Source organism: Ochotona curzoniae, unplaced genomic scaffold (genome assembly GCF_017591425.1).
Source record: "Ochotona curzoniae isolate NIBS_2020 unplaced genomic scaffold, NIBS_Ocur_1.0 contig_2294, whole genome shotgun sequence".
Taxonomy (NCBI): Eukaryota; Metazoa; Chordata; class Mammalia; order Lagomorpha; family Ochotonidae; genus Ochotona; species Ochotona curzoniae.
In genome coordinates, this window is record NW_024465405.1 from 1,203,352 (window position 1) to 1,230,038 (window position 26,687).

A 26,687-nucleotide genomic window follows, 5' to 3' on the forward strand; every position below is an offset into this window, starting at 1 on the left:
CCTTTTTCATCTCCCTTAATGTGCCTAAGCCCTGGTTGGTGGTCCTAAGGCATCAATCAAAAGTGGGTTTCACTCACAGACAGGTTGGTGATTCTGATGAATGGATTGTAAGATAGTGAATGGACACTGGAGTTGAAAGAATCAAATGAAAAATTCAATTCTGTCAGTAACTTATTGTTTGCAAAATACTGAAATAAAAATTTAAAACTGGTGTGCGTGTGTGTGTGTGTATAAAGGCTGATGAGTATACGAATCACTGATTTAGGGTTTTTGAGCAGATTTAGTTCACAAAGTTACTATGTTAATTAAGGTATGTCACATCAAGTGTAACACTAAGAATGTCACAAGTTACCATGTTAATTAAGGTAGGTGACACTAAAAATGGAGTAGTTTGAAGTCAGATCCTAGATGATAAGGAATGCTGAGTTGAGGGATACAGTGCACAAATAGTTGGAAATCAATGAATATCCTTGAGCAAAGGGAGCATAGACTAATGGAATGTCTGAAGGGTGTCTGTCTTCAGCCAAAACGCTAAAGAATGTGAACAACAGATTGGAGTCCTCTAGGCAGAGCTGCTTCCACAGTGATGAGCAAGATGGCATTACTGTGGGTTCAGGACCGATCAAATGCGTACTAGAGACGGGCAATGAGAATGTGCTGGGAGACCTGGCGCCAAATTGTGGGTGCTGGTATGGGATTACTTGGGGCTCCTGCTCTCCTAAACGTGAGAGAGTGGAAAAGTAGCATGCAGCACGTCACTGTATTCTAATTCCTAATTTGGAAGTTGAAGAAAACAATGATTATGAACATGTTTTCATCTCAAAATCTAAGTGTTTAATATTCAAATTTTCCAGAAACTTATCAGCAGCCTGCTTTTTTCCCCCTCAAACATAGAACCAGTGTTTAACAGTGCAACACATTTTGGCCCAAAATGAACATTTAAAAGCCATAGGAGACCAGGCTTGACTTTACCTGCTGATGAGAATAAAGAATTCATGCTTTTTCTCTATTGAAAGTTACAAACTCCTATTCACTTTGACAAAAGTAATAATAGAATGCTCAGTCATCCTGACATATAATGGATGTTTGTTTTGGTGTTTTTAAAATATATTCATGCTGTTACTATTTACTTTTAGTAGCAAAATTGATGGATCAGTACATTGAGACTGGTATTCTCAGTATTTTATTGAACTGTTGCCAGAGCCATTAAGACCAAGTCATAATGTTTTAACACCATCTTTCACATCCTATTAATAAAACATAAAAACTCATTTTGTTTAAAAATGTATTTTCCAGGCAGTTGCTTTCCCTTTCAGGGGGAATATTTTGAGGCTTCCCCGTGACCATGGGATAAAAAGGCTTGACAAGAAAGGCCTAGAATTCTGGAAGAGCAAGGCCTTTGAAAGATTGAGTGTTGTGGCATCTCCCTTTGAAAGAGACTACTTTGTCTTGATCCTCCACAACTATAGGACACACAGAGCACTTTCTGAAAAGAAATCTGGATAATGCAGGGGAATAAACGTATGTAGGTAATCCCGTATGGGTAGTGTGTAATGTGAAGAATGATCGTCCCATGATCGTGGTTGCCATAACAGTCATACAGTTGTGTGGAAAATGTGTATGGCTTTTATAGAAGGGAGCTGGCACCATTGTAATGATTCTTCTCATATCAGAACAACTGCTTTCAGATCTGAAAAATAGGGGTGGCTTAACCCTTCCCCAGTTAGCTCAGCATGTTTCCTGAGAAGGCTCTGGAGCTCAGGGCTGTTGAAATGCTTTCACCCCTTTGTATTTGCATGTTAGCCTGATAAATGGATTGAGAATTAAGGATGATGATCCTTTCAACAGCAGGTTCTGAATTCCTAACTTGGGAATTCAAAGGATGAGAAAAAAATATATATTGTGCCTCAAATAGAAATCTAGGAGAGATGTCTAGACGTAGTTAATTCCTTGACTTTGTGACTATTCTTAATTCTGTCCACTAGAATTTAAATCCGTTAAATTCTGGCCTTTATCCAATTGTGTTTAGTTTTATATAAAGTCATGTAAGATGTGGTTACCATTTCTGTTTTTATTTTTGCTTATTAACTTGCCACTTATAGAAATTGTGAAGCAAATTTTAAAATGTATATTTAGATGAAAACATATCCATGCATAGTGTTTTCTGGGCTACTTTTTTCCTACCTTTGTGTACCCTTTCCAAAAGAAAGTACTTCAGACTTGCCTTTCTCGGACATATGAAAGAATATCCAATTTGAAGAAACTTGATAGCAGAACTCTATATGTGGATTTTCAAGTTGACAGTGGAAAGTTGTCAGATTTGGATTGTGGTCCTAAAATGAAGTCATTGTCAGCATAGTCAATGTAGAGAAACTTTCTCTCAACAAGAGTTGGGATAATTATTACTTCAGCCAAAAATGCTTCCAGGAAGTTTTAATTTTAAGGTGAAGCCTGAAACCTGGAGTAGAAGTACAGAAGATCTCAACTAACACCAAAAGAGAACTTCTGCATCCAATTTATGTATGTATTTATTAGCAGCTTTGCTTTTGTGAGTTCCTGTCCCATTGGGTCGCAAAGATGGAAAAGTGAAGTGATTTCTTTCTTGCTGTCATGAAGAATCATGGCTAGCACCCTAAAACAAATAGTTGCCAGGTAGAAAGCATGATGGGTTTATTTGATTGTACTCTTATGTGATATGGGAGACTTCAGATTGGAGACCCAACGATAGTATGAGCTACCCATTTTTTTTTAAGATTTAATTTTTTTTAATTGTAAAGGCAGATCAGATTTACATAGAAAAGGAAATACAGAAAGACCTTCTAGCCTAGCCACTGATTTACTCCCTAAATGGCCTCAGCGGGTGGAGCAGAGCCACACCAAATCCAGGAGCCAGGAGCTTTTTCTGCGTGTCTCCCACACGGGTGCAGGGTCCCAAGGATTTTTGGGCCATCCTCGACTACTTTCGCAGGCCACAAGCAGGGAGCTGGATGGGAAGCGGGGCTGCCAGGATTAGAACTGGTGCCCATATGGGATTCCGGTGCATACAAGGTGAGGATTTAACCATTGAACCATCACACCAGCCTAAACTACCCATTTTATACTTAGACTCAATAATGCCTGGGCAGACATGGAAAAAAAATTGGCTAAGAAGGGAGTAGTGTGACATTGCCACACTGAGGAGGAGCCCCAGCAGGGCCTGTCCGGGTTCTTCTTGGCCTCTGTCCAGCATTTCTCCCTCTGGGTAAGGGGCAGGACCCTTGCTGGAAGGGGATTCCAGATGCCACAGTCAAGCAAGGTAGGTCTGAATATTTATTTATGCCAGCTGTTACACATAAAGGGGGAAGAAGGGCTGATGATAATATTTTTAAACTTTGTTGCTGACTCTGGAGAAAGTTTGGGATTCTATGGGTTGCCTTGAAGAAAGGAATTCTAGTTTCCATCACTTGCCAATGGGGAGGATTGAAGGACAAGAGACGGGGGCCTGAGCTGGATGGGAAGCAGCGCTGCTTCTGAGATTTCTGGGTCTTCAACAGTGTTATGGTTAGGCAGCTGTGTGTGTGACTCTAAGCCTCTCTGAGCCTCATTTTCCTCACTCGTGCAGTGAGAGGACCAGTCCACCTGTTGACGCTGTATCTTCTCAAGAGACCATTTCCAGGAGATGGAGAGGAAACCTTTTTCCTGAGAGCAAGACTTCCCATGTATTGAAAACCTCCAAGTGGTTTATACTTGGAAGATTTTGTACATTGCATACAGCTTTTTATGCTTAGTCTCTTGACATTGGGTTTAGGGGTTTACCTTTTTGATCATTGTGTAGAATCATTTCCCAGAAACAGTCACTTCATTTTATCCACTGTTGAAACTTGGTTAGTGTCAGTCAGTACTTTCACAGCCTGTTTTCACAGCTTCAATCTGAGAATTTCAGTCTGGATGATAGGAAAATGGTAAAGGACAAAACAAAGCAGTGTTCAGGAAACCCATGGATTCTGCAGTGCTGCTTGGGGCAGGCAGTGCTGCATTTCAAACACAGCAAGCTTAGCTTTAAGTCTTCTTAGGCAGGAAATCAATGTGGTCAGTGACCAAGGCATCTGAATTCTCATGGTTGAGTTGTACCTAGTAGTTCAGTGTCTTCAGGTAAACTGACTTGGTGGATTCTGGGCCTTTGTCCTGGCTGCTTGTGCTCAAGTGCTGCCCTCCTCCCACCCCAACCCAGAGTTCTTAGGGCTCATTTCCTCGCCAGCTTTGGGTTACCTTCACATGCCATCTGCTTACTGGCGTTCACCCTCTGCAGTAGTTGGGATCAGCTCCTCCAGTTCCCTCACTGTGTTCTGGCTCTTCTTTTTGTTCTCCCCTCCATAGCACGTATTTCCTTTCTAAATGCAATTTATAATTTTCAGACTTTTAAATTTAAAGGCAAAGAAACACAAGAAAGAATGGGACACAGAGGTGAAGAGAGATATAGGATCTTCCTTCTACTGGCTCATTCCCTAGGAGGCCCACCAGGCAGAGCAGGGCCAGGCTACATCCACGGGCCCAGAACTCCATCTGAAACTCTCATATGAAGTACTTGAACCCTTCCCTGCTGCCTGGCCTGGAATCATGAGCAGGAAGATAGCTCTGAAGCCCTTTGAATGCAGCATTCCCGTATGGAATGTGGGTATCCCCAGTGCACCTTCAAGACTGGGCAAAACACCCTCTCCTTGTAGCACGTAAATACAAGACTGTGTTTTCTGCCTCCTCCCCTACTAGAATATAAGTGGGCAGGAACCTTTGTCTCTTCTCAAATGCAGCCCAGAACTGCTGAAACATTAGATTCTGTCTACTTATTGGATGCTGGAATTCTGGCTTTCTTCTCTCTTTATCTTTCATTCCTTCTTCACATTGGTTTCTATAACTCGGACTTGTTCTTGACTCAGAGCAAAGTGTGATTTATCAGGGTTATGATTATGCATTTATAACCCATTAAAGAAGGAAAGGGATGAGCATGTTTCTTGGGAAAGTCACGTTTGATGTCCTCTGTGCTATAAAAGGGAGTCAGCTAATTATTTGTGGTTACAAAGGACCATTCAGAATTCTGAGAAATCTGAAATTTCTCAGCATCAGATTTCAAATCAGCATGTGAAGGTACTTTCTTTTTTTAAAGATTTATTTTTATTATTTTTTTTATTGGAAAGGCGGATATACAGAGAGGAGAGACAAAGAGGAAGATCTTCCGTCCGATGATTCACTCCCCAAGTGAGCGCAACGGCCGGTGCTATGCCAATCCAAAGCCAGGAGCCTCTTCCGGGTATCCCACACGGGTGCAGGGTCCCAAAGCTTTGGGCCGTCCTCGACTGCTTTCCCGGGCCACAGGCAGGGAGCTGGAAGGGAAGCGGGGCTGCCGGGATAGAACTGGCGCCCATATGGGATCCCAGGTGTGCAAGGCGAAGACCTTAACCACTGTGGCACCGCGCTGGGCCCGTGAAGGTACTTTCTAATAGAATGATCTAACTTGATAAGGCAGTGAATTCTTCCTCTTGCTTCTCCCTCACCCCAAGAATTCAGCATCTGGATTGATCTCATTGGTTTTGGTTTAGAGGCATTTGGGTGACAAAATGTGGACTATGGTCACCTTCCAACACTGATGCATCTATGATTCTGATCCCTAAAGTGATAGAAAATGATTTCTAGAATATATTAAATAAGGGGAAAATCAAATATGGTAAAATGTTGATGTTTGATGAATCATGAGTCATATATGATATTTAGTTACTATCCTTGCAAATTTCCTAAAAGTTTAACATTTTTAAATAAAAATTGTATTGAAGAAATTTGAATATATTCTACATTAAAACAAAATAAAACAAAACAAACAAACAGAAAAACCCTTTGTTGGCCCAAGCCTTAATCTGTGCTTCCCACTGTACCAGGCAGGTCTTATTTGGTAGTCTGTTCCAATGTATTGTTTTTGCAAGTGTGAAAGAAAGGCTCAGAACGCTAAGAGGTCCTTTGAGTAAGTAAATGAATGAATGTGACAGATGAGACAATTTCACTTGGTTCTGATTGCGTCTCATTCAATTACTGTCGTTTAGTGAGTAAAGGAACCTGCTAACCACACTTACTCAGTCTAGAATTTTCCAAATCTTGAAAACCTTCATTGCAGTGAAGAGGGCCTAGCCAGAGCACTGCCTCACTTCTTGCTGCGCTCTGTGTGGCCCCAAGGTATCCCCTCATACCTGAGGCAAGGGTGGGGGCGGGCGGTAGAGCAGATGGACCAAGGGGACCTCCTGCTCTGAAGAAACCTTAGTGTTTTTCTGTTGTGCAAAATGTGTGATTGGTGTCCATCATTCCTGCGTGTGTTGCCTCAGTAGAACTGGGTGAAGGAGCATTGAGATGTCTGCGACTGCCATCAGAAGAACTTGCAGGAGTAGCCCAACTGCACAAGGAAGGTGGATGCAGGCTCGAATGATGGCTTTCAGCTCAGTGAAACGGGAACCTGGATGACTGTATCAGAGAGCCCATGTGCCTGCCTTCTGTACCCCAGCACTCTTGAGGACTCTGGGGAGGGGTGCCCCAGCTTTTTGGTTGGTCTTCTTGCTACTGTTTACTTAAGGTTTTCTGGTTTCCGGGTAAGCTGTAATACCATCTAATGTAAGAAAGTCCTCTTAATGTCCCCTCTTAAATTTTTTTCCATTCCTATTCACCCATTCACCATCATTGACCCAGATCCTCCCCATCAGAATTGCTTGCCAGCAAGGAGAAAAACCCAGAGTCACGCACAGAGGAGGACCTCTATAAATTTTGTTCATCTGGAAAAGGTCCCTGGACCACAGTTTGTAAAACACTGTTTTATGAGAAAAGAAGATGGGATGGAGACAGAAAAGGACACCCTTGGAAACAATAACACTGTGGTACAACCACAGGATCAGACGCCAGGAAGTCATGAGTTCTAATCCTAAGTGCATTTCCCAAGGCACAGTGGCAAAATGGAATGAAAAAACGCGAGTGAGAGCCCTCAGTCATTTTTTTCATTCATCTCTCCATCAGCCATTCGTTACATGTGAGCCTTCATTGTGTTGGAAGGACTGCAAAGACAGGCCACAGTCAGAGTCAAAGCTGGTATGTACTGGCTTCTTGCCCATGACGGTCCCATGGCATATTTGCAAGTCACCACCAATGTACCAAGGCTGGTGGTCATTGCCATCAGCAGAGGGTCAAGTCATGGTTGTGGGCTAGGAAGGAGGACAGCCAGCTCCTTCTCTGTGGAAAGAAGATGGCCACACCTTTGCAAGCTAGGCAGGTCTTAGGCCTTGGAGATTGGTAGAGTCAATGACCTGGATAAGAACAGCACAATCGATGATTCAGAGACCAGAGGGCTGAAGAAAAGGCTGGGCCACAAGATGCGTGTTGGGAGAACAGATTGGGACTGTCAGAGAGCGCTCTGGAGCCACAGTCAGATTTGTTTGCCTCAAGGAGAAGTTGGTGACAGTTTTCAGCTGATCAGTTGGACAGAAGCCAAGACTGAGGGGTGAACAATTTCTGTGATGTGGTCAGGACTGTGGCCAGAATCCAGCAAGGTAATGGACAAAGCTGTGCATCAAGTTTGCCGGGAGATGGGATAGCAACTTCTGGCTCAGAGGAGGAAGAGGAGGCAAGGCCTAGGAAGTATGACAATGGAACTTCCTTTCTGGCCCCTGTGCCCTCCTGGGGCTCTTAGCCATGTCTCAGGGATGGCAGGAAGCTTCTAGTTACTGCTCCTGTGCTCTTTTCCTGCACAAAAGGCTTTGAGTAAGCAGATATCTTAGAAGTTCTCTGTCCCAGCCTAGGCTGATGTGAAACATCCAACACCAAGAACTGGAATGGATTGAAGGCCAGCAATGAGGGCTGGCCCATGGAACCACAAGTACACACAAGACCTGGCATAGGTAGAGGTTCTGAAGCAGGAGCTTGGGAAACTCCTCTGTTGGAACACAGCCCCTACAGGTGAACGCAAGAACCATGATAAGGCGCAACCCAGACCCGGCCAGAGAAAGATACCCACCATCACACATATGCCATAGTTGGGGGGCAGACCGACTGTACCCATTTACATCAACCACTGGTGAATCCAAGCACCAGCATAAAGTGTGGGTCAGGCTAGCTTCGGTCATAACATACCAGTGCACATTAAGGAATTCCAAGATGAGGTGAGCCATACTAGATGTGGTTGCAGCGCCCAAACAGCACACGTGAGAACCGGGGGCTAGGAGGCAAAGCCGGCAGGGGAATGTGGGCTCCCCTGCTGGACAACCACTCCCACTCGAGAGCATGAGTTGCGATGGGAGCAGACCAGACCAGACCACGCAGGACTACAACACCTGTGGGCCTCATATCAGCCAGAACCACCTGGAGAGTGCATAACCTGGGAGTGGGAGTGGCCTAGTAGGGAGATAGTGGGCACCTCCCTTGTGGGTTACCACTCCCACTGGAGAGCATGAAAACCAGGACAGGGGCTGGAGTGGCTAAACAGATACCTGCCAGTATGTGTGTGGGCTGGATAGTAGATTGTTTGGGTTGAACTAGGCTTCAATGCCCATTGACATGTATGAGAGCTAAATGGGATGTGGGACAGACTGAACAAGCCTGCGGCACATACTGGCATGCATGGGAACCAGGGTAGGGGGTAAGCCTGGTGGGAGTTATGGGAAGGCACCATATTGCAACAACCAGCATGTGCATAAGCTGATTGGGGTAATGGACGGTGCCAGACTCTGTACTGGCAAACTCACACAAGAATCAGGTTTGGGATCATCTCAGATGAAGTTTCTTTGGAGATCCTTCCAACTGAACTGCTATTCTCAGAACCCCAACCATGAAGAGGCTATGTCAACCAGTAGATTCTGAATAGGTTTCATCGTGATTGGAACAGCGAGATTGGCAGCAATTCAGAACTGTTGAACTATCAAAACTGCTTGAGCAGGACCCTCAGAGCATGCCTCACACTGGGGACCTGGATGGGGCTTCTCCCTTTGTTTCTCTCCTGACCCCAGATACAGGGGAAAAATGATGATATTAGTGTGGAAACAATGGTATTACCCACTTCCCTGTAGCCCTTGACCCTTTGTACCCTAATCAGCTAAGTAAGATTATTTAAAAAAAATAGTTCTCTGTCCCTTTAAAAAGCTCAAAGTCCTTCAGTCACGTTCCTTCAGAAATTTTGGTTACATAACCGGTGCTCTAGAACTGGGATTCTGCAGCCTCATGAGCTGGAGGCTCCCCCCATCCCTCTCTCACCTGGCACTTTATTTTCTGTGGGTTAGGGTTAGCTTCTTTCTAACCATTGTTGTGGAACTCTTTAAATGTTTGTTCTCGCAGGTTCTAAAAGCTGGCAGGCCAGGCTGCTCCCTCAGAAAAGGAGCTAGTATAATCCCAAGCATGTTGGCAGAGTGGACCAGCTGCACAGGGCACCACCCCCAGCACCCCCAGCCCCACCCAAGGGGGCCGGGCTCCCAAGTGCTGAGGCCAGCGGCTCCCGGCTGGCCACTGTGGCCCACAACCAGAAGGAGCCCGCATGCGCCACATCGTGTCGTGGTGATGGCAACAGATCAGATGACTGGCTCTCGGCACTGAGGCTGGAGTATATCAGGGTCACTCACTGTTCCCTTTGCTTCGCCCGACTTTCCACAGTGAGAGGTTGGGAGTCACTGTTGCAGTACAAAGCCTTGTTGGGAACGCTCCAGGTTTTACCCGGTCTACAGGTTGGTCCTCTCAGCAGTCCATGTGTTCTTTCTTGCAACATCTGCTTACCACGTGACTGTGAAATGCTGTGGTCTCTCAGTATACGTACGTGTTTATTTATGTCCTGTTGTTCCCAAGTTCTAGGTTGCAGGAAGCTTCTAGTCATTCTTCTGGTGCTCTTTGCCCAGACCGGTGACTTTGGATAATTGAAGGCTGTGATTTTTTTCCAATTAGGATATAGAGCAAAAGGTATGTATGGGTAGGAAGAGTAGGCATAGCTAGCGTTGAGGTCAGGTCTATAGAATTCAGGTGAGAAGCCACATCTGCCATAAGCAAGTTACAGTTTTTTTTCATTTTCCTGAGTTTGCTAGAAGCCCAAGCAAAAGGGGAGACTTCAAAATAAATTCAGCTCTAAAATAAAGACTGTGGGCCCACCCAAAGAATGCTTTCCTGTACCACAAGTGGCCAAGTGCTGTGCTCTGCAGCCTGCCTACTGTGAATGGCGCAGCTCCGGGGGCAGGGCTGGGGGCACAGCCCCTGTAAGACAGGTGACACTTGGAGGGGAGGCCCTCACAGGGTGGACGCTGTCGGGGCACGCTCCCTCCAACTGCCTCTCTGAGGACCTTGCTTGGGGGAGATGGAGCGAGAAGGCCTGGAGCCAGCAGGCTTGTGTCTGCTGCTGGCAGCCCGTGAAAGGCTCCGAGTACTCCAATTCAGAAAGCAGCCTAGCCTAGTTTCCCAGGCTGAGGTAATCACAAGACTTTTTAAACAAATTAAAACATTCGTTTGACACATTAGGAAATCTTGTTCTAAAGCAAGGGTCAGCGAGCTCTCTAAAGAGCGCCGTACTGTTGGTCACAGCCAGTTAACCCTGCCCTAGTATGGGAACAGCACAGCTGTGTTCTAATTAATGACAGAGAGTCCAGCATCCTATTGTCAAGATATAGTAAACAGTTTCATTGTAAGTCCATCTTTGACTGAAAGTAGAGATGCATACTACATTGTATGATGAACTATACTTTAGTAATGATATAGAGGAACTGAGAGGGGGGTTGGGGAGGGGATAAGGGAAATCCCAGGAGCCTATGGAACTGTATCATAAAATAATAATAATAATAATAATAATAAATTTTAAAAAGATTAAAAAAACAAATTTCATGTATCAAAAAACAATATTCTTGTTTTGTTTGTTTTTTCCAGCCATTTAAAACTGAAAACCGTTCTTAGCTCACAGGCCAGGTCCAAGCAGGTGCAGGCCATGCTGAGAAGGGCCTTGCATGGCCTGTCTTCCCAGCACGTGGCCTTCGGGGCTGCCACTCCTCGTGGTCCAGCCCTCATGCAGACGTCTGGGTTTATGGGATTAGGCAGCCTATCTGTCTGCAGGGTAGTCCAGGATTTTGCTTAGAAAACCCACACAGGTCTCTTCAGGACAGCTGTCCAAGCACACATTCAGAGCCTGCCTTTGTTGCGTGGGGCTGGACACTGTTAGGCTGCAAGGGTCTTAAAGGGCGTTATTACACCTCGTTGTATTGAATGACTCAATAGAAAATCAATTATAAGAAAATGGAACTTCCCAGTCAGCTCCTCAAGGAAGCGAGTGAGCTGTGGCTCCCAGCTGCACCTTGTGGCAGCATTCTTTCTGAATCTTTCCGCTTCTCAGGATGTCCTCATAGTGAAAGAAGGAAGACCAAAACATTCCTGTTACCACAGCTGACATTGCAGATTCGGTTACACAAGTATTTTTTATGGAGTGTTTGGTATATATAAAACATTTGGCTTGGTTTTATGGAAGAAGCTAGGAGCAGACAGTTTCTTCTTTATCTTGTGAACCAAGATCCTCAACCGTTTAGGGCCCATTGCTGTGGTGTCAGGATCCGTGTCCCCTCCCTGGCCTTCCCGTTCATGTCCATTCTCTCATTCATCCAACACTTCGGAGTGGCAGCCTGTGCTCTGGGCACAGCGTCACGCCCTGGGAAGCACACTTTCCAAGGGACGTAGCACCGCTCTTTCCCTCCGGTGCCCTAGCTCCCTTGCTCACCACCTCTCCCACGTGGCAGAGCAGATTACTGCTCCAGCCTCTGTGCACCCTGCATCGTGGGGTCTTGACCGCCCTGGCCAGCCAGCTGCGTGCAGCTGCTGGATGTAGTAACCACAGGATTCTCAACGGAATTACAGCTGCTGACATTCCATAGACAGCGTTAGGAAGCTGATGAAGAGGGTCTTTGAATTAGGGAGATTGCCTGTCAGTGTTAGTTTTTCCATTTATAGAAGGCATACTTGCTGGTAGTGAGAATTTTTTAAATTGTGAAAGGATATGAAGGGAGAAAGTAAATCCTTAACTCTACAACCCATTGGTCAGCTATGAACGATTGACCCATTTTTATGTTATTCGAAAGTCAGGTTTTAAATTTTCTATTTTTAAATTAGTAAAAATCAAGTTTGATCTTTATTTGGTGAATCTTTATTTGTGAATGCTAGGACCTGTATGAATTTGTGTAACTACCAACACAATAAAGGTAACAGAGTTCATCTCCCCCTCCCCTACAGGGGGAAACACTGCGTTTTCAGACCCTGGCAACCTTGCTCAGCTCTCACTGTCATTCTATCTTAATGCTCCTTACATGGAATCATGCTAATGGCACTTGAAAGAATGGCCTTGGCCTGGTCGCTTTGAAGCTGTTGCATATATAAATTTGTTCATTCAAGCTGTGGTGTATATAAGTCATTTGTTCCTTTTCCTTGCTGGGTACTATTCCATTGTGAAATAGAACAGTTGGCAGTCTATCCAGTTACTGGTAAAGTTTATTTTTAAAAGTATTTGAGAGTTCTGGAGTATTGAAATACATTAAAATCAGTGTATTTAATGTAGTAGAGTTTTTAACTTTTTTAAAGATTTAGTTATTTTTATTGTAAAGTTAGATATGCAGAGAGGAGGGGAGACAAAGAGGAAGATCTTCCATTTGCAGATTCACTCCCCAAATGGCCACAATGGTCAGAGCTGAGCCGATCCGAAGCCAGGAGCCAGGAGCCTTCTCCAGGTCTCCATGTGGGTGCAGAGTCCCAAGTCTTTGGGCCATTCTCCACTGCTTTCCCAGACCACAAGCAGGAAGCTGGATGGGAAGCAGGGTCTCTGGGACGTAAACTAGCAGCTATATGGGATCCTGGGTGTACCAGGAAAGGACTTTAGCCACTAGGCTACTGTGCTGGGCCCAAGTTTTTAATTTTAAAAATTTTCCCAGAAAGTTATTATTGAATTGGTGATGAATCTTATAATTCAGAAATGGCCTTGGAATGAAGGTGTTATGATAATGAATTGATCAGTGTGAAATCAGAGAGGGCCACCTAGGTCTCCTAGCAGTAAGGAAAGGGGCAATAAAGGGTCAAATAAAGAAAGGCCCTGAGCGCTGGTTCAGAACCCGGCTGCTCCACTTCTGATTCCACTGCCTGCCACTGTGCCTGAGAAAGCAGGGATGACCCAAGTACCAGGGCCCATCTCCCATGTGGGAGACCCGGAAGGAGCTCTGGGTTCCCGGCATCAACCAGGCACAGTCCTGCCTGCCCCACTGTTGCGGCCATTAGAGGAGTAAACCAATGAATGGAGGATCTCTCGGCTCCTGTTTTTCACTCCCTCTCTTTGTGTAACTCTACCTTTCAAATAATAAATAAATCTTGGGAGGAAGGATGAAAGGGAGGGAGAAAGGCCCTGAGAGCTTTCCTGGCTGCGCAAGAGCAGCAAGGAAGTACCGTGGGGCTTGGGAAGCTTTGGGCAGGAAGAGCACCTTCAAAAAAGTCTTCAAAGAGCCCATTGTGCTCAATGCCAGTGGCTTAGGAGATGGAGACGCGGCTGCACTGCTGGGCTGGGTGAAATGGGCAAGAACCTGGGAGAGCCCAGCAGGAGCAAGACATGCAGAGCTGGGGGCGAGGGTGAACGGGCAGTCGCCCCAGCAATGCCCAGGGGCCAGGCCCGTTCCGAGGTGGGACAGACTGGTGTGCGGAACCAAGGACAACTGCCGCCTAACTCCCTGGATATTTACCTGGGGGAAGTGGGTGTGGGGCATAATGAGAATATCGCGGAGCTTCCCAGAGAGGATCATGGAGCTGAAGTGCATTGCTAAATGGGCACAGGCGCTATTTGGTGATGTGAACTAGGGTAACGTGTTTGGGGAGTATTCACGCGTAGAATTGTGACACAATTGGCCATATAGCCCTGCAGGTCCCCCCCCCCTTTATTCTTTCTTTGGTTTTTTGGGTTTTTTTTTTTCTGGTCACATTTACTCCTGGGTGCCATCTCACTATGAAACAAATCAGGTGACATCCCACAGGGGAAACCCTGGTTTTTGGTAGAAGAAGAAGCAGTAAATCCCTGACATACAGATAACTGGAAAACAGGCTCCTGCGGCCACTGGGTGTAGGGAGGCAAGAGTCAGAGCTGACTGCAGCAGAGGAACGTCCCCCTCCTGATGCCCGAGTGGGGAGATGCTCCATGCTCGTGCCAGCTCCAGGAGAGGCAGGTGCCGGTTCACAAGAGGACAGAAAGTTGCCCTCCCCTTGGTTTGTCCAGGAGAAGCAGTGGGAGCTGTTCTTCACTGTGCACAGCAGGGCACACTTGCCACATGGGCACTGTGCCACAGTGGGGGTGACATTTCTGTGATTTGCACCATTGCTAATTGTTATCTTAAATCTTTCCTAGAAAAGACTGTATCTTCACCATTGACCCATCAACTGCCCGAGACCTCGACGATGCCCTCTCCTGCAAGCCACTCGCTGATGGTAGGGTGGAAATTTCTATACCGTTGCTGCTAACAGGCAGTCTGCATACCTGTGCCTTGTACTCCCCACACAGTGTACTGTGTAACATAGGGCCGCTTTATTCCTTAACTTGTCCACAGACTTCTAAGCTTTCTCCACAACGACACCTTAAGAGCATGTTCCTGCAGTGGCCTTGGTGGGGGCGGGACCTGTCTTGAGCCCCCAAGAAAGGTCGCAGTGGGGGCAGCAGAACTGATTCTTAGCCTTGGCCTTCTGGGTAGTTCCACTTTGGACCTCAGACATTGTAGAAGAGAAAGCTCCTTTGGGCTCTGCTTCAAAGGGACAACATGTCCTGACCTGACCCAAACAGCAAATCAGGTTCCGGGGACATCCCCCAAGACGCACTCTGTGGTGGCCACATTCCTTAAGAAGTGTGTCTCCTGGCCCGAGTTGGAGACTCTGGGTTCCTCCCAGTAGGTCTTCAACATCCAGTTCATTGCAAAAGGAAGATTATTAGGGGGCTTCCTTAGCATTTTCTGCTTAGCGTTCTTTTAGCATGTTGCTAAACAGAAAAAAGCAAGATGGAGGCCAGCAGCCTTTGCAGATTATAATGAAGGAAGAGAAAGCAGCAGTTGACGTTCAGAGACAGTAGGTAAGGTGGGAGGGGGCAAGCAAAGCACATCAGATCCTAGAAGTGCTGCCTTAGTCCATGGCTGTTTCTTGTTCCTCCTGGAGTGGTCTCTGTTGACTCTTCCAGCGCTCATCACTCTCAGAGATGGCTTGGACAGTGTTCGCCTTTGCAGTTTCACTCGCCACAGAGGGTTGGTGGTCCAGGTTCCTGGCGGTTCTGGACACTGGGATGCTCACAGCTCCCCTTGACTCTCATCTCCCAAATGTTCAGTGCTGACATCTCACCTCTGCCAGAACGGGCAGCAGAATGTAGTGGAGAGAAGGCTGAGAGACAGAACCCAGCATTGCCTACAAATGTGTTTATCTTCTTTGCATGGGAGCCCTCCATGAGTGTGTGAGCGCAGCAGCTCGGTTTTTCCAAATAAAGAAAATTGAAAGGAAGATAAAGCATCAAGAGAGAGAAGTTCTCAGAAATTTTAGAGAGAAAATATATGTGTGTGTGTGTTGTGTGTTTTATATATATGTACATTTATTTATTTATTTATTTAAGATTTTTTATTGGAAAGTCAGATAGACAGAGAGGAGGATAGACAGAGAGGAAAGGTCTTCCATCCACTGAACACACCCCAGTGACCATAACAGCTGGTACTGAGCTGATCCAAAGCCAGGAGCCTGGAGCCTCTCCCAGGCTACCCATGCAGGTGCAGGATCCCAAGGCTTTGGGCCATCCTCCATTGCTTTCCCAGGCCACAAAGAGCTGTATGGGAAGTGGGCTGCCAGGATTAGAACTGATGCCCATATGGGATCCCAGTATGTAAAGGCGAGGACTCGAGCCACTAGGCTACCGCACCAGTCCTGAAAGTATATATTTTTATGATCTAAGATTGGAGCAGCCTGTTCACAGAAGCAGTGACTGGGTCCCTTGGGTTCTGAGCAATCTCTGCCATGTGTGAAGGCATGGGGTAGCCTGCGTTCTGTGGACACCACCTCCCCAGAACCCCCCATGTGCAAGGTGTTCCCAGGTGGCAAGCCAGGGCTCCTGAACTCCATGTCCTTGGAGGCCATAGCTCTGGTCTGGGAGCAGTCTGATGCATTGCTTCATTTATCCTGTCCAACTTTAAAATTGCTAATGGCAGAGGGCTAAGTCCAGTCCCTGTCACGCCATCTCAACTGGCTTGGATTCTCAACCCTGTATAGACACTAGAGAACAGGCGTGTATCCAGTCCCCAGTCACCGTGTTCATGGAAGAAAGAATAAAAGATGTGGCAGGAAAGGTGGACTGGGGGCAGATACTCACACTGAAGAATCTTGTTTATTTCTCAGATGATGAAAAGTCAAGTAAACTGCTTAGGAGAGCAATCGAAGTGAGGAATATGATTTAGCAGAAGTAGGAAAGGGAGAGGCTGTGGAATGAGTCAGAAACAGTGCAGTCGCCTAGGATCAAAGCCAGGCTGGGGATGGGGCGGTCTCATGAGGGGTGGCACATGCTGACATGAGAAAGGGGTAGAGGCAGAACAATCTATGGAAATGGCTGTGGGAACTAAGGGGGGAGGACCCAGGGGGCCAAGGTTTCCACCCAAATGATGGAGAGATGGCATTACATGTTAGCTGTCAGGGAGTGAGGAGGCTGTGCTGGGGAGGCAGAGTAGCTCGTGCAGTGGACCTCACTTCCTCTTGGGGCCACAGCTTTGCTCTGTCAGCAGCCTGATGCTTGAAACTAGTCTGTCTGATGACACGGCTTTACAGGGGAGCCAGGGCTGCTTAGAGAAGGTAAGGTAGGGATGAGCTGCACGCGGCCTGTGCAGCTGTGCGCAGAGGCAGTCCTGAGAAAAAGTCAGCGGCGCACGCCAGTGCCACCAGTGATTCCCCCAGGATCATGGCGTCATGATGGCTTTTTCTCTTTCCTCTAGTTTCCAGATTTTTATAATGTGGTAGTTAATAGTTTTATAATGAAAAAATTGTAATAAAATAAAATTATGAGGTGCCAGAAACCTCAGGCCTCCCAGTAGCCCACTGCCCAGGTGAGTAGAAGCTTCCATCTGCTCCATCCTCCTCACATTCCAGCAGGGAGTTTACATCTGTCCATCTGGCAGAGTAGCAGAAGGGGGACATGGAAAAGGAGTCAGGAAAGGCCAGAACAGGCCTAGGCTGGTCAGTCGGCTGTTGTTATGGTGGCACTTTTACAGCTGGCCCTTGTGACAACAGTTTCTGCCAGGGCCATTTATCCAGGGAGATGAAAAGTGAGCATCTGTTCCAGTTTGGCTGGCTCAGTTCAGGTTCTAATAGTTACCAGTTCATGTCAATTCTTACTTAGAGGAAAAAATGTTTAATGCACCTAAGAGCAAATCATATTTTCTGGGCATTTTTATGTCATCCATAGCCATTTTTATTTAAAGAAAGTGCTGTATGAAAGTTAAACTTGGAATAGGCATTTGGCCAAGCTGTTAAAATGCCAGCAAGGCATCCCAGGTTGGAATGCCTGGGTTCAAGTCTCTGCTCCGGCTCCTGATTACAGCCGATGGAGACTTTGCGAAGGAACAGATAGTGGCTCAAGTAATTAGGGTCCTGCTGGGCACATTGAGACCTGGGTTCAGTTCCTGGCTCCTAACTTCCACCTGACTAAGCCTTGGCTATTGCAGGCTTTTGGTGAGTGAATCAGTAGGTGGAAGCTCTCTCCGTCTCTCTCTTCCTCTCAAATGATCTAAGTAGATAAATAATTAAAGTTAAGATTTCCTTTGGTCCACTTGAAATCACCTGACTTCTTGGACTGATAGAGTACACAGATATGGCCTATTAATCCTCTCTCTTTTTGTAGAGTGTGGTGGTACTCCCAGGACTTAGTATCAATGACTCCTAGTAGGTGCCAAGACTTAAGCCATCAGTTCTATAAAATGTAACTGCTTATTCACCAGTAGATCATAATTAGCATGGAGGAGGAGTGGGGGGCCCTCCCTTTGTGGAATCTTGGCTCTAGGAAGGGTCCAGCAGTCGTCTAACCTTCTTTTCAGCCTTATAAACACTCTGGAGGGGGAGAATGTTCCCAGGAACATGATCCAACAATGTGGAGTCTTTCCTTTTTTTTTTTTTTTGGTCAAGAAAATATGTAATAATACCAGTAAATAAGAGTGGTGTCACAGCGATAACCCAGAATCTAGACAGTAAATCACACATGGCAGTGTTTTATGATTGTAACAGATCACTTGCAACACACCTCACAGCTGACTTCACCACTCAAGTGTGGGAATGCCACAGTTGTCAGATCACCCTCTGGTTTGTGCATTACTTCCACTGCATCCACTTATTGAATATCCAGATTGCAGCTGAACTTTCCACCTTAAAGGCAACCCATTTTGTCCTACAACTGCATGCCTGGGGAAGTCCTGTCCTGTAATAATCTGAAACAGTGCTGTCTTCCTGTAGTTTTCTACCCTTTGCTTTCATTTATGCCCCCTCCAGGCCCTACAGAGCAAACCTAGTGCCTTCCATGACAACCTCTCCACATGGGTGAAGTTGTCAAATAGCAGTGATCATGGAACTGATTCTCAGACAAGCACCTTCCACATCCTGTGGCTTAGGAGGTGTGAGTCTGTTTCACCTGCCATCAGAGTCCCTCCTGCCCTTAAGAAGTGTGAGGTGCATGACTCCTGGCTTGTCAGGGCCTGAAGGCTATCTACAGGCCAGTTCTTGTGTGGTGGTCAGAACTGGAGCCAGAGTCCATAGCTGCCCACTCTAATTGAATGAATGCTGTTGCTTTGCTTTGCTCTGCTCTGGTGTCCGAGAGAGAGACAAGTGACCATTGTTCAGCTTTTAGCAGAGACAGGCTCCGAATAGAACCTCCAGGAAGTGATACCTACTTCTCTCGTGTGTTAGTGCATGCTTTGCCATTGGGCACAGTGAGATCATCCTAACCAGGCCCTAAAAATGAAGGCATGGAAATGGGAAAGGTCTCAGAGTACTGATAGGTTGAGTTTCTCTTTGGGGTGACAAAAATATTCTGAAATTAGATAGTTGATAGTTGAATGATTTAGTGAATGTACCAGAAAAAAATGCTGGAGGAAAAAGAATGGATGGGAAAAAATAAATACACAGATCTACTTATCCTTGAGGCTTTCTGGCAGTGAGAATTCATACCTTACTCATGGGTTAGCAGAGGTCTTGCTGCAGTGCCCGGATATCCATACCACTTCCTTGTTGTCTGTCTCTCCTCTTTACTGTTTTCACCATGCAGTGACTGCCTGCCCACACTCTGGTCTACACAGAGTGCGGCTATCAGAGGGTAGTTTAAAAGAGCACATTTTATCTTCTGAGTGAGATAAAATGGACACCATGCAGCCCGAGAGAGCTTGGGAGCACAGTGCCCTCCCTGCCCAGGGAGGCGCCTGTCCCGCTGCCTCAGGTGCCTCAAGTGCATTTCTGGTGTGTGGCTTCCCCTCCTCTGCTGAAGCCCTCCCCAGTGACTGGCATTTCTTGCCTCACTAGGCCTTCTCTTGTTCTTCCCCTCTGCTTCTGAGACCTTGCCTCCCTGCCTGCCTTGGTGTTGGAGGAACTCTAGCCTAAGGACACGCCAAACCACTGCACAGCTTCCCTTTGCTCCCAGCAGAGTGACCTGTTCCTAACCAGATCCTATCAGCATGCTTTCTCCCGGTCTCTTGTGCAGCAATAACGCTCCTTGCCTCTGGATGGGATCACTCTGTGCTGCCTTCTCCAGGGCAGGTGTTCCTCAAAGAGCTCTGCATCCTGTACATCATGTGTGCTGCTCTATGTTTCAGACTGATCCTGACACAGATGATCAGGCAACCCGTTGCATACCTTCACTGTTTCTGGGCCTTGCCCTGTCATGTGTATTTCTTTTGTCCTCTGACCCTCAGGTATGTGGAGCACCTCTGGGTTACATCCTGATATGCAAGCCTGTTCCACTACCTCTGCAGAATACCCATGCCTTTCCCCTCTTAGGTTCAGATCTGTCACCTTGTCTGTCATGTCTCCATGAGACCCAGTATCATCAGTTTCTGCTTCAGGTTCATACCATTTGGGGATTGGTGTGTTGGACCAGTCCTCTTGCATGCGATTTTCTTGTGGGAGTCTCCTTTTTAAAAAAGTATGTATTTATTATGTATTTATTTAAGAGTCAGAGAGAGAATGGGGTAGAGGGAAGGGCGGTCTTCGATCAATGATCGATTGCCTAAATGCTCCCAGTAGTCAAGACTGGTCCAGGCCAAAACAAGGAGGTTAAGAATTCCACCTGTCTCTCACTTGGATAGTAGGAAACTGGATCAGAAACAGGTGGGACTCAATCCCAGGCTGCAGGTGTCCCAAGTAGTAGGCCGTGCCTCCCCTGAGAAAGCCCAGGAAGTTACAGAAAGACAGGAAGAAAATATAACCACTGAGAACACTGGAGAATCTGTCACAGGTGTCACTCTTCACACTTGGGAAACAGGTTTTTACAGAATAGATAAATGAAATCCAGGTCTAGATACATCACTTTGAAAGAAGATCTGTAAGCCAGAGAGAAAAGGCAAGCTAAAGCTGACTTCTCAGTAAAATCAGTGAAATCCAGAGGAAAATGGCAAAATGTCCTCAAAGTGCTAAGAGAAGTAATAAAACATTCAGCTTAGGAATTATTTGTATAGCAGGGAGGATCTTTCTATAATGAAGGCTGAGTAAAGACATTACTACTTTATTGAGGTAAAAAATATATATATTTTGTATATATAGAGAGACATAAAATTAGCCATTTTATTATTACTATTTATTTATCATGTTATGATACAGTTCCATAGGGGCCTGGGATTTCCCTTAACCCCTCCCCTGTTTCACCCCCCACACGTAGTTCCTCTATATCATTACTAAAGTATAGTTCTTCACACACAGTCATATGTCCATCATTGTGGGCATGGACAATGCAGAGAGTCCAGGATCCTATTGTCAAAATATAGTAAACAGTTTCATTGTCTGGAAGTAGAGATGCATACTACATTGTGTCCTCACATCTGGATGTTGGTCTTCATTTCATAGTTACTGTACATCCCCTTAAATGAAAAGCCACAATACAAAATCAACAACAGGAAGAAATGAACCCTCCTTCCACCCTGATTCCATTCTCTCTTCCCTATTTGCATTTTCCTGTACTTTTGAATATTTGCTTCTTTAGTAGGTGCTCTAGCCCATAGTTTATCAACATTATTGACATTTTCAGCCAGGTAATATTTGTTGTGGGAGACTGTGCTCTGGACTAAAGGGTGCCTAGCTGCGTTCCTAACCCCTCTGTGCACTTTGTTAGATGCCCAGATACAATTCTCCCAATACCGCAAGCCAGAATGTCTCCATATACTGCCAAGTGTCCCCTGGGAGACCTGGATGGAGTTCCAGGCTCGTGGCCCAGCTCTGCATGTTACAGTCATCTGGGGGGCAAACCAACATGTAGAAGAGAAGCTCTTTCACTTTCTCACTCATCTCTCTTTCTCTTTCGTTCTTCCTTTCAAATAAATTTAAAAAAATTTTTTTTAAGTTTTAGAAATAGTGACAGTTCTTTCCTCATGTGCACAATTTCTAATATTCCTCTTTAGCTTATCACACTCTGATTCAAATAATATTACCCTATTTCATAATACATGAATCTTGCATTCGTATACTTGAATTTCCTTCTAACATTTTGGTTCTATTGCAGGCTTTCACTTATTATGTAAGTTAAAAATCCTACCGCAGATCTTGATTATTAGGCTCTCTATTAAATCTTCCTATATTTGGAAATGAACCTAGTACTTGTACATAACTTGTACATAACTCATGACTCAAGAAATCATAAGCAGGATTGGAAGATAGGTTTGTCTTGACTTACACAAAAAATATAACATGATAAAACTTGTGAGATGCAACTAAAGCAGTACTTGGAAGAAAAGTTGCAGCTCTAAGTACTCATACCAGAAACGGAGTAGTTTTTCAAATGCGAGCTTAGACTTCAGTTTCTGATACCAGACACGAAGGAACTTGCAGAGTAGCCACTGCATCCGAACAGCACGCCAGAGGTCCAGCAGCCCATCACACTGGCAGCTCCTCGGATCCGTGCAAGAGAGGACACAGCAGAGACCATTGCCCCCAGGAATGCAGACTGACAGCTCCTAGGAATCACAGCCTGGCAGAGACACCACCAGACGCACCGTGGGAACAGGGAAGCTGCAAGTGTGACGGATGAGTTGCTGGAGGACCCAAGCCTGCTGGCAGTCTGAGAGTAAAACTTGCAGGAGGATCCAGTCAGCACAGGGCCCCACACTTGGGGAGTATACCCTTAAGAACCCAATATCGGGCCCGGCACGGTGGCACAGTGGTTAAGGTCCTCGCCTTGCATGCCTGGGATCCCATATGGGCACCGGTTCTATCCCGGCAGCCCCGCTTCCCTTCCAGCTCCCTGCCTGTGGCCCGGGAAAGCAGTCGAGGATGGCCCAAGGCTTTGGGACCCTGTACCCGGGTGGGAGACCTGGAAGAGGCTCCTGGCTTCGGATTGGCATAGTATCGGCCGTTGCGCTCACTTGGGGAGTGAATTGTCGGACGGAAGATCTTCCTCTCTGTCTCTCCTCTCTGTATATCCGCCTTTCCAATAAAAAAAAAAAAAACCAACATCATGCCCTCAAAAATCATCGGTATTAAAGCCAGCCCCGCCCCCTGAAAAGTGGGAAGTGGAATGAAATATGTAATGTTGAGACAAGAAAACCTATCAACCTTGAATTCTGTACTTTGCGAAATAACCCTCCAAAGAGAAGGAGAGGGAGCGTTGGGAAGCTAACAGCTGGAACACTCCACTTGGAAGCTCCTGGGCTTCTCACTGGCTCCTGCCCCTGACTGCACCTTCCCAGGAATGCAGACCAGACCCTGGGAGGCAATGGTGCTGGCCTGCGTGGTTGGGTTCTTGTCCCCCATGTGATGGACCTGGCCTGCATTACCAGCTGCTGACCTCATCCTGTCTCTATCTGTTCATTTCTGTCTGTGTCTTTCTCTTTCTTTCTCTACCTCTCTAGCTTTTAAATAAATAAATATTTTAAAAGTGAAGGAGGTGACTTGCTCAGATAATCAGAGGATTTGCTGCAGGTAAGCCTGCCTTGCAAGGAATGTTAGAAGTTCTGCAGAAATAAAGCAAATGGAACAGATCAGAAACTGCTCTCCATCTAGACAGGTGAGTGCTGAGGGGCAGTCATGCAGGCTGAACAAGAACTAGTCCTTGTCTTCCTAATCGATGTAACAGGTGAAAATCAAGTCCAAATCAGCCTCTGGGATCCTGAGCAGTAGGGGGAGGTAGAAGACAGTTAGCAGGTGAACATACCCCGTGGGTACGAGGGTTGTGTCTCAGCATGGGAGGTGTTTGCTGTAACAGTGACGGTGGATGTCCCCTGTTCTCCCTGAAGAAGTATCCACGAGAAATGCCCAGCACCTGCTTGGCCTGTCGTGTTACAGTAAAAAACAGACCTGGTCTGCATTTATCGCAGGCTGCTGCTTCCACCTCTGCAGAAAACAACACTCATTTGCATCTCTCTGTCATCAGGGTGCTATTATATGTCATTTTACCGTCAATACTTGCAAATCGTTGTGGCACACTGTGATTTAACTTTAGAACAGACTTGGAGCATAGACGTATGTAGATATGCATTTTAATACTTAGTTTTAACATTTTCATACATGAGACAATTTTGTTTTAGTTCTTTTTTTTTTTTAAGATTTATGTATTTTTATTGGAAAGTCATATATACAGATAGGAGGAGAGACAGAGAGGAAGATCTTCTGTCCACTGATTCACTCCCCAAGTAGCTGCAATGGCTGGAGCCGAGCCAATCTGAAGCCAGGAGCCAGGAGCTTCTTTCAGGTCTCCCACTCGGGTGCAGGATCCCAAGGCTTTGGGCCGACCTCGACTGCTTTCCCAGGCCACAAGCAGGGAGCTGGGTGGGAAGCAGGGCTGCTGGGATTAGAACCGGCGCCAATAAGGGATCCCAGTGCGTTCAACACAAGGACCTTAACCACTACGCTATCACGCTGGGCCCTATTTTTTAGTTTTTATGTTCCAAAGACATTTCAAGAATCTCTTACATAATAGTAGTGTATAGAGAAGCAAATCAAAATACCTCAGTTTTAAAAAAAAGCATAGCAGAAAGAAAAAAATGTGCATATATGTGTGTATATATGAAAACAGGATAAATAAAATATGCATATTTAATCACACAGAAATTAATATGCCAAATTTAACTCTAGTTAAAAGACTGTCACACTGAATCAATGTAGTTATTTATATGTTACTTATAACAGACACATCTAAAACATAAAGGCACAAAAATTAAAATGTAGAAATGGTAAAAGATATACCAGTAGTTAAAGTTAGCAAAAAGAAAACTAGCATAATTTTTGCTCATATCTGACAAATGCATTTAAGGTTAAAAGCATTGCTAAGAGGCTCGATACGGCACTGGGATCCCATATGGGTGCTGGTTCTAATCCCGCCAGCCCCACTTCCCATCCAGCTCCCTGCCTGTGGCCTGGGAAAGCAGTCGGGGACGGCCCGAAGCCTTGGGACCCTGCACCCGCAAGGGGGACCTGAAGAAACTCCTGGCTCCTATCTTCGAATTGGTGCAGCTCCGGCCATTGTGGCTGCTAGGGGAGTGAATCAACAGATGGGAGATCTTTCCTCTCTGTCTCTCCTCTTCTCTGTATATCTGACTTTCCAATAAAAATAAATAAATCTTTAAAAAAATTACTAAACATAAAAAGAATCACTGATTTGTGACTAGAAGGTCAATTCATCAGGAAATTATTATTTCTAAATATGTATTATCAGATAATACAGTTTCAAACTATAGACAACACATGGCAGACACACAGGACAAATGGAGGAGTTCGTCTTCATAGCCTCTTAGCCTCTTAGCCTATCAGCTGCTCTTCTGCCAGGCCCTTTGGCAGTGTGAACCGAATCTTGAAGCTGTATGTTTCTAAGTGGGGTCCTGTCCCCAGACCAAATGCCCACCGGTGACAGGTAGCACACACATCATTAGAAAAGTTTAATCAGTTTTGAAAAACATCATTCATGTATCTCAAAAGACAGATCTCTGTCTCCACTCAATTTGACAGTTGTGTTTACAAATCTTCCCTTTGTGCTTCCGAGGGAAACCCTGGCCACTCTTCTTAGGCCTTGGGAGAGGAAATGGCGCCGCAGGGACAGTCTCTGCTTGGTCCCTGTCTGGGGTCGTCTCTGACATCTTCATGACAGCCAGCGTTTAAATGCTGCTCCTGCAGGCTCCTCCTCCTTGCAAAGTCACATCTTAATCCCAGTTTTGAAACATGATTTTTCCCCCTCTTCCAATCTCTTCTGTCCGAAGACATCCTGACCTCCAGCATGTCCAAGGCAACTCAAGTACTTGATCTGAGACAAATTTTGTTTTCATAGTAGGGCCCTTGGTAATGAACTGGGGAGAGAAGTTGAAAATTCTGTAGATTCAGCAGCCCACAGGGAAGTACGTGTGCTCTCCATTCATCAGGGGGCATTGACGAGTGAACAGTTTCAGCTGTCCTTGATGTATGATCATTTTTAAATGAATTGTACCTTGACTCAAAAAGTCCGAACAACGGAAGAGTAATGCAAGGCCTCTGGCATAGAAGTGGGCTTCTGGGATGCTTGCCCGCGAATTCCTGCTTTGAGAACACGGGATCTAAGTGGAAAGATTAAGTGGAGAGACAACTCCACCCCTTTAAGTCTTATTCCTATGTTCTGTTCAAGTCTTCCTCGCCTCATTTCTGTGGGGTCTGCACTTTGGAAATTCTCTTCTTTCTCTCTCTCTTTTTTTCTTCATGGATGTCTCAGTGCACCTTGTTAAACCAAACTTGGACCAAGGCCTGTTCATCTGCTTCCAGCCCTGGTGACTGGTTCCAGTTTCCTTGCTCATAAAAGCCAAGGTAATCTGGCACCAAGGTGAGCCTGGAAGCCAGTTCTAGAAATCTCGGTGATCCAACCCCTGGTGCCTAGTGAGAGGAAGCCTGGCTGTACCAGAAAGAGCACTGGGGTGGGAGCGAGAGCTGGATCCTTGTCTCATCTCTACCTAGTTCATCTTGCAAATGTGTGCATGTCAGAGTCGTCAGAAATCCTCTTACCTCAGCTAGAAAATGCTGTTCTGAATCAGACTTTTTTTTTCCAAGTATCTTTCGGTTCCAAAGCACTGAGAATATTGAAAAGCTAGAACAAAAGTTCCACTTATGTTCATTTTGTTGTTGTTGCAAAAATAGAGCCTAACTTTAAAGATACTGACAATGGTTGTCCAAAGTTTCGTAGGCTCTTGATGCTTTTCCAGAAAAGTAGAGGGTGAAAGGGGAAAGGGCTCGGTCTTTATTCCAGAGGAAACCATGAGCTTACTTCTCTGCGCCTCACATTCCCTGATCTATAAAACAGGGGCAAGAATAGCTAACTCCGAATGGCTAGGAAGATTAAGTGAGAAAATCCCTGGCACTTAGGACTGTGCCAGATGAAAAGTAAGTGCTTAGTGAAAGTTATTATTAATATGAAAATGGAAAGATGAAAATTGACATGGAACTGTGTGGTAAGGGTTATGCTGGAATTATAAATGTGCCTTTGCTGTTGAGAGCAGGAG

The 26,687-nt window shown here is 45.7% G+C and overlaps 1 protein-coding gene across 1 annotated transcript in view; it reads left to right on the plus strand.

The window, feature by feature from the left end:
* DIS3L2 (DIS3 like 3'-5' exoribonuclease 2) overlaps nucleotides 1-26,687 on the plus strand; it is a 332,757-nt gene that overhangs the window by 214,967 nt on the left and 91,103 nt on the right. Inside the window, exon 11 of the mRNA XM_040972300.1 lies at nucleotides 14,384-14,463. Within this exon, the coding sequence (XP_040828234.1) occupies nucleotides 14,384-14,463 (80 nt within the window). The remainder of the gene's footprint in view (nucleotides 1-14,383; nucleotides 14,464-26,687) is intronic.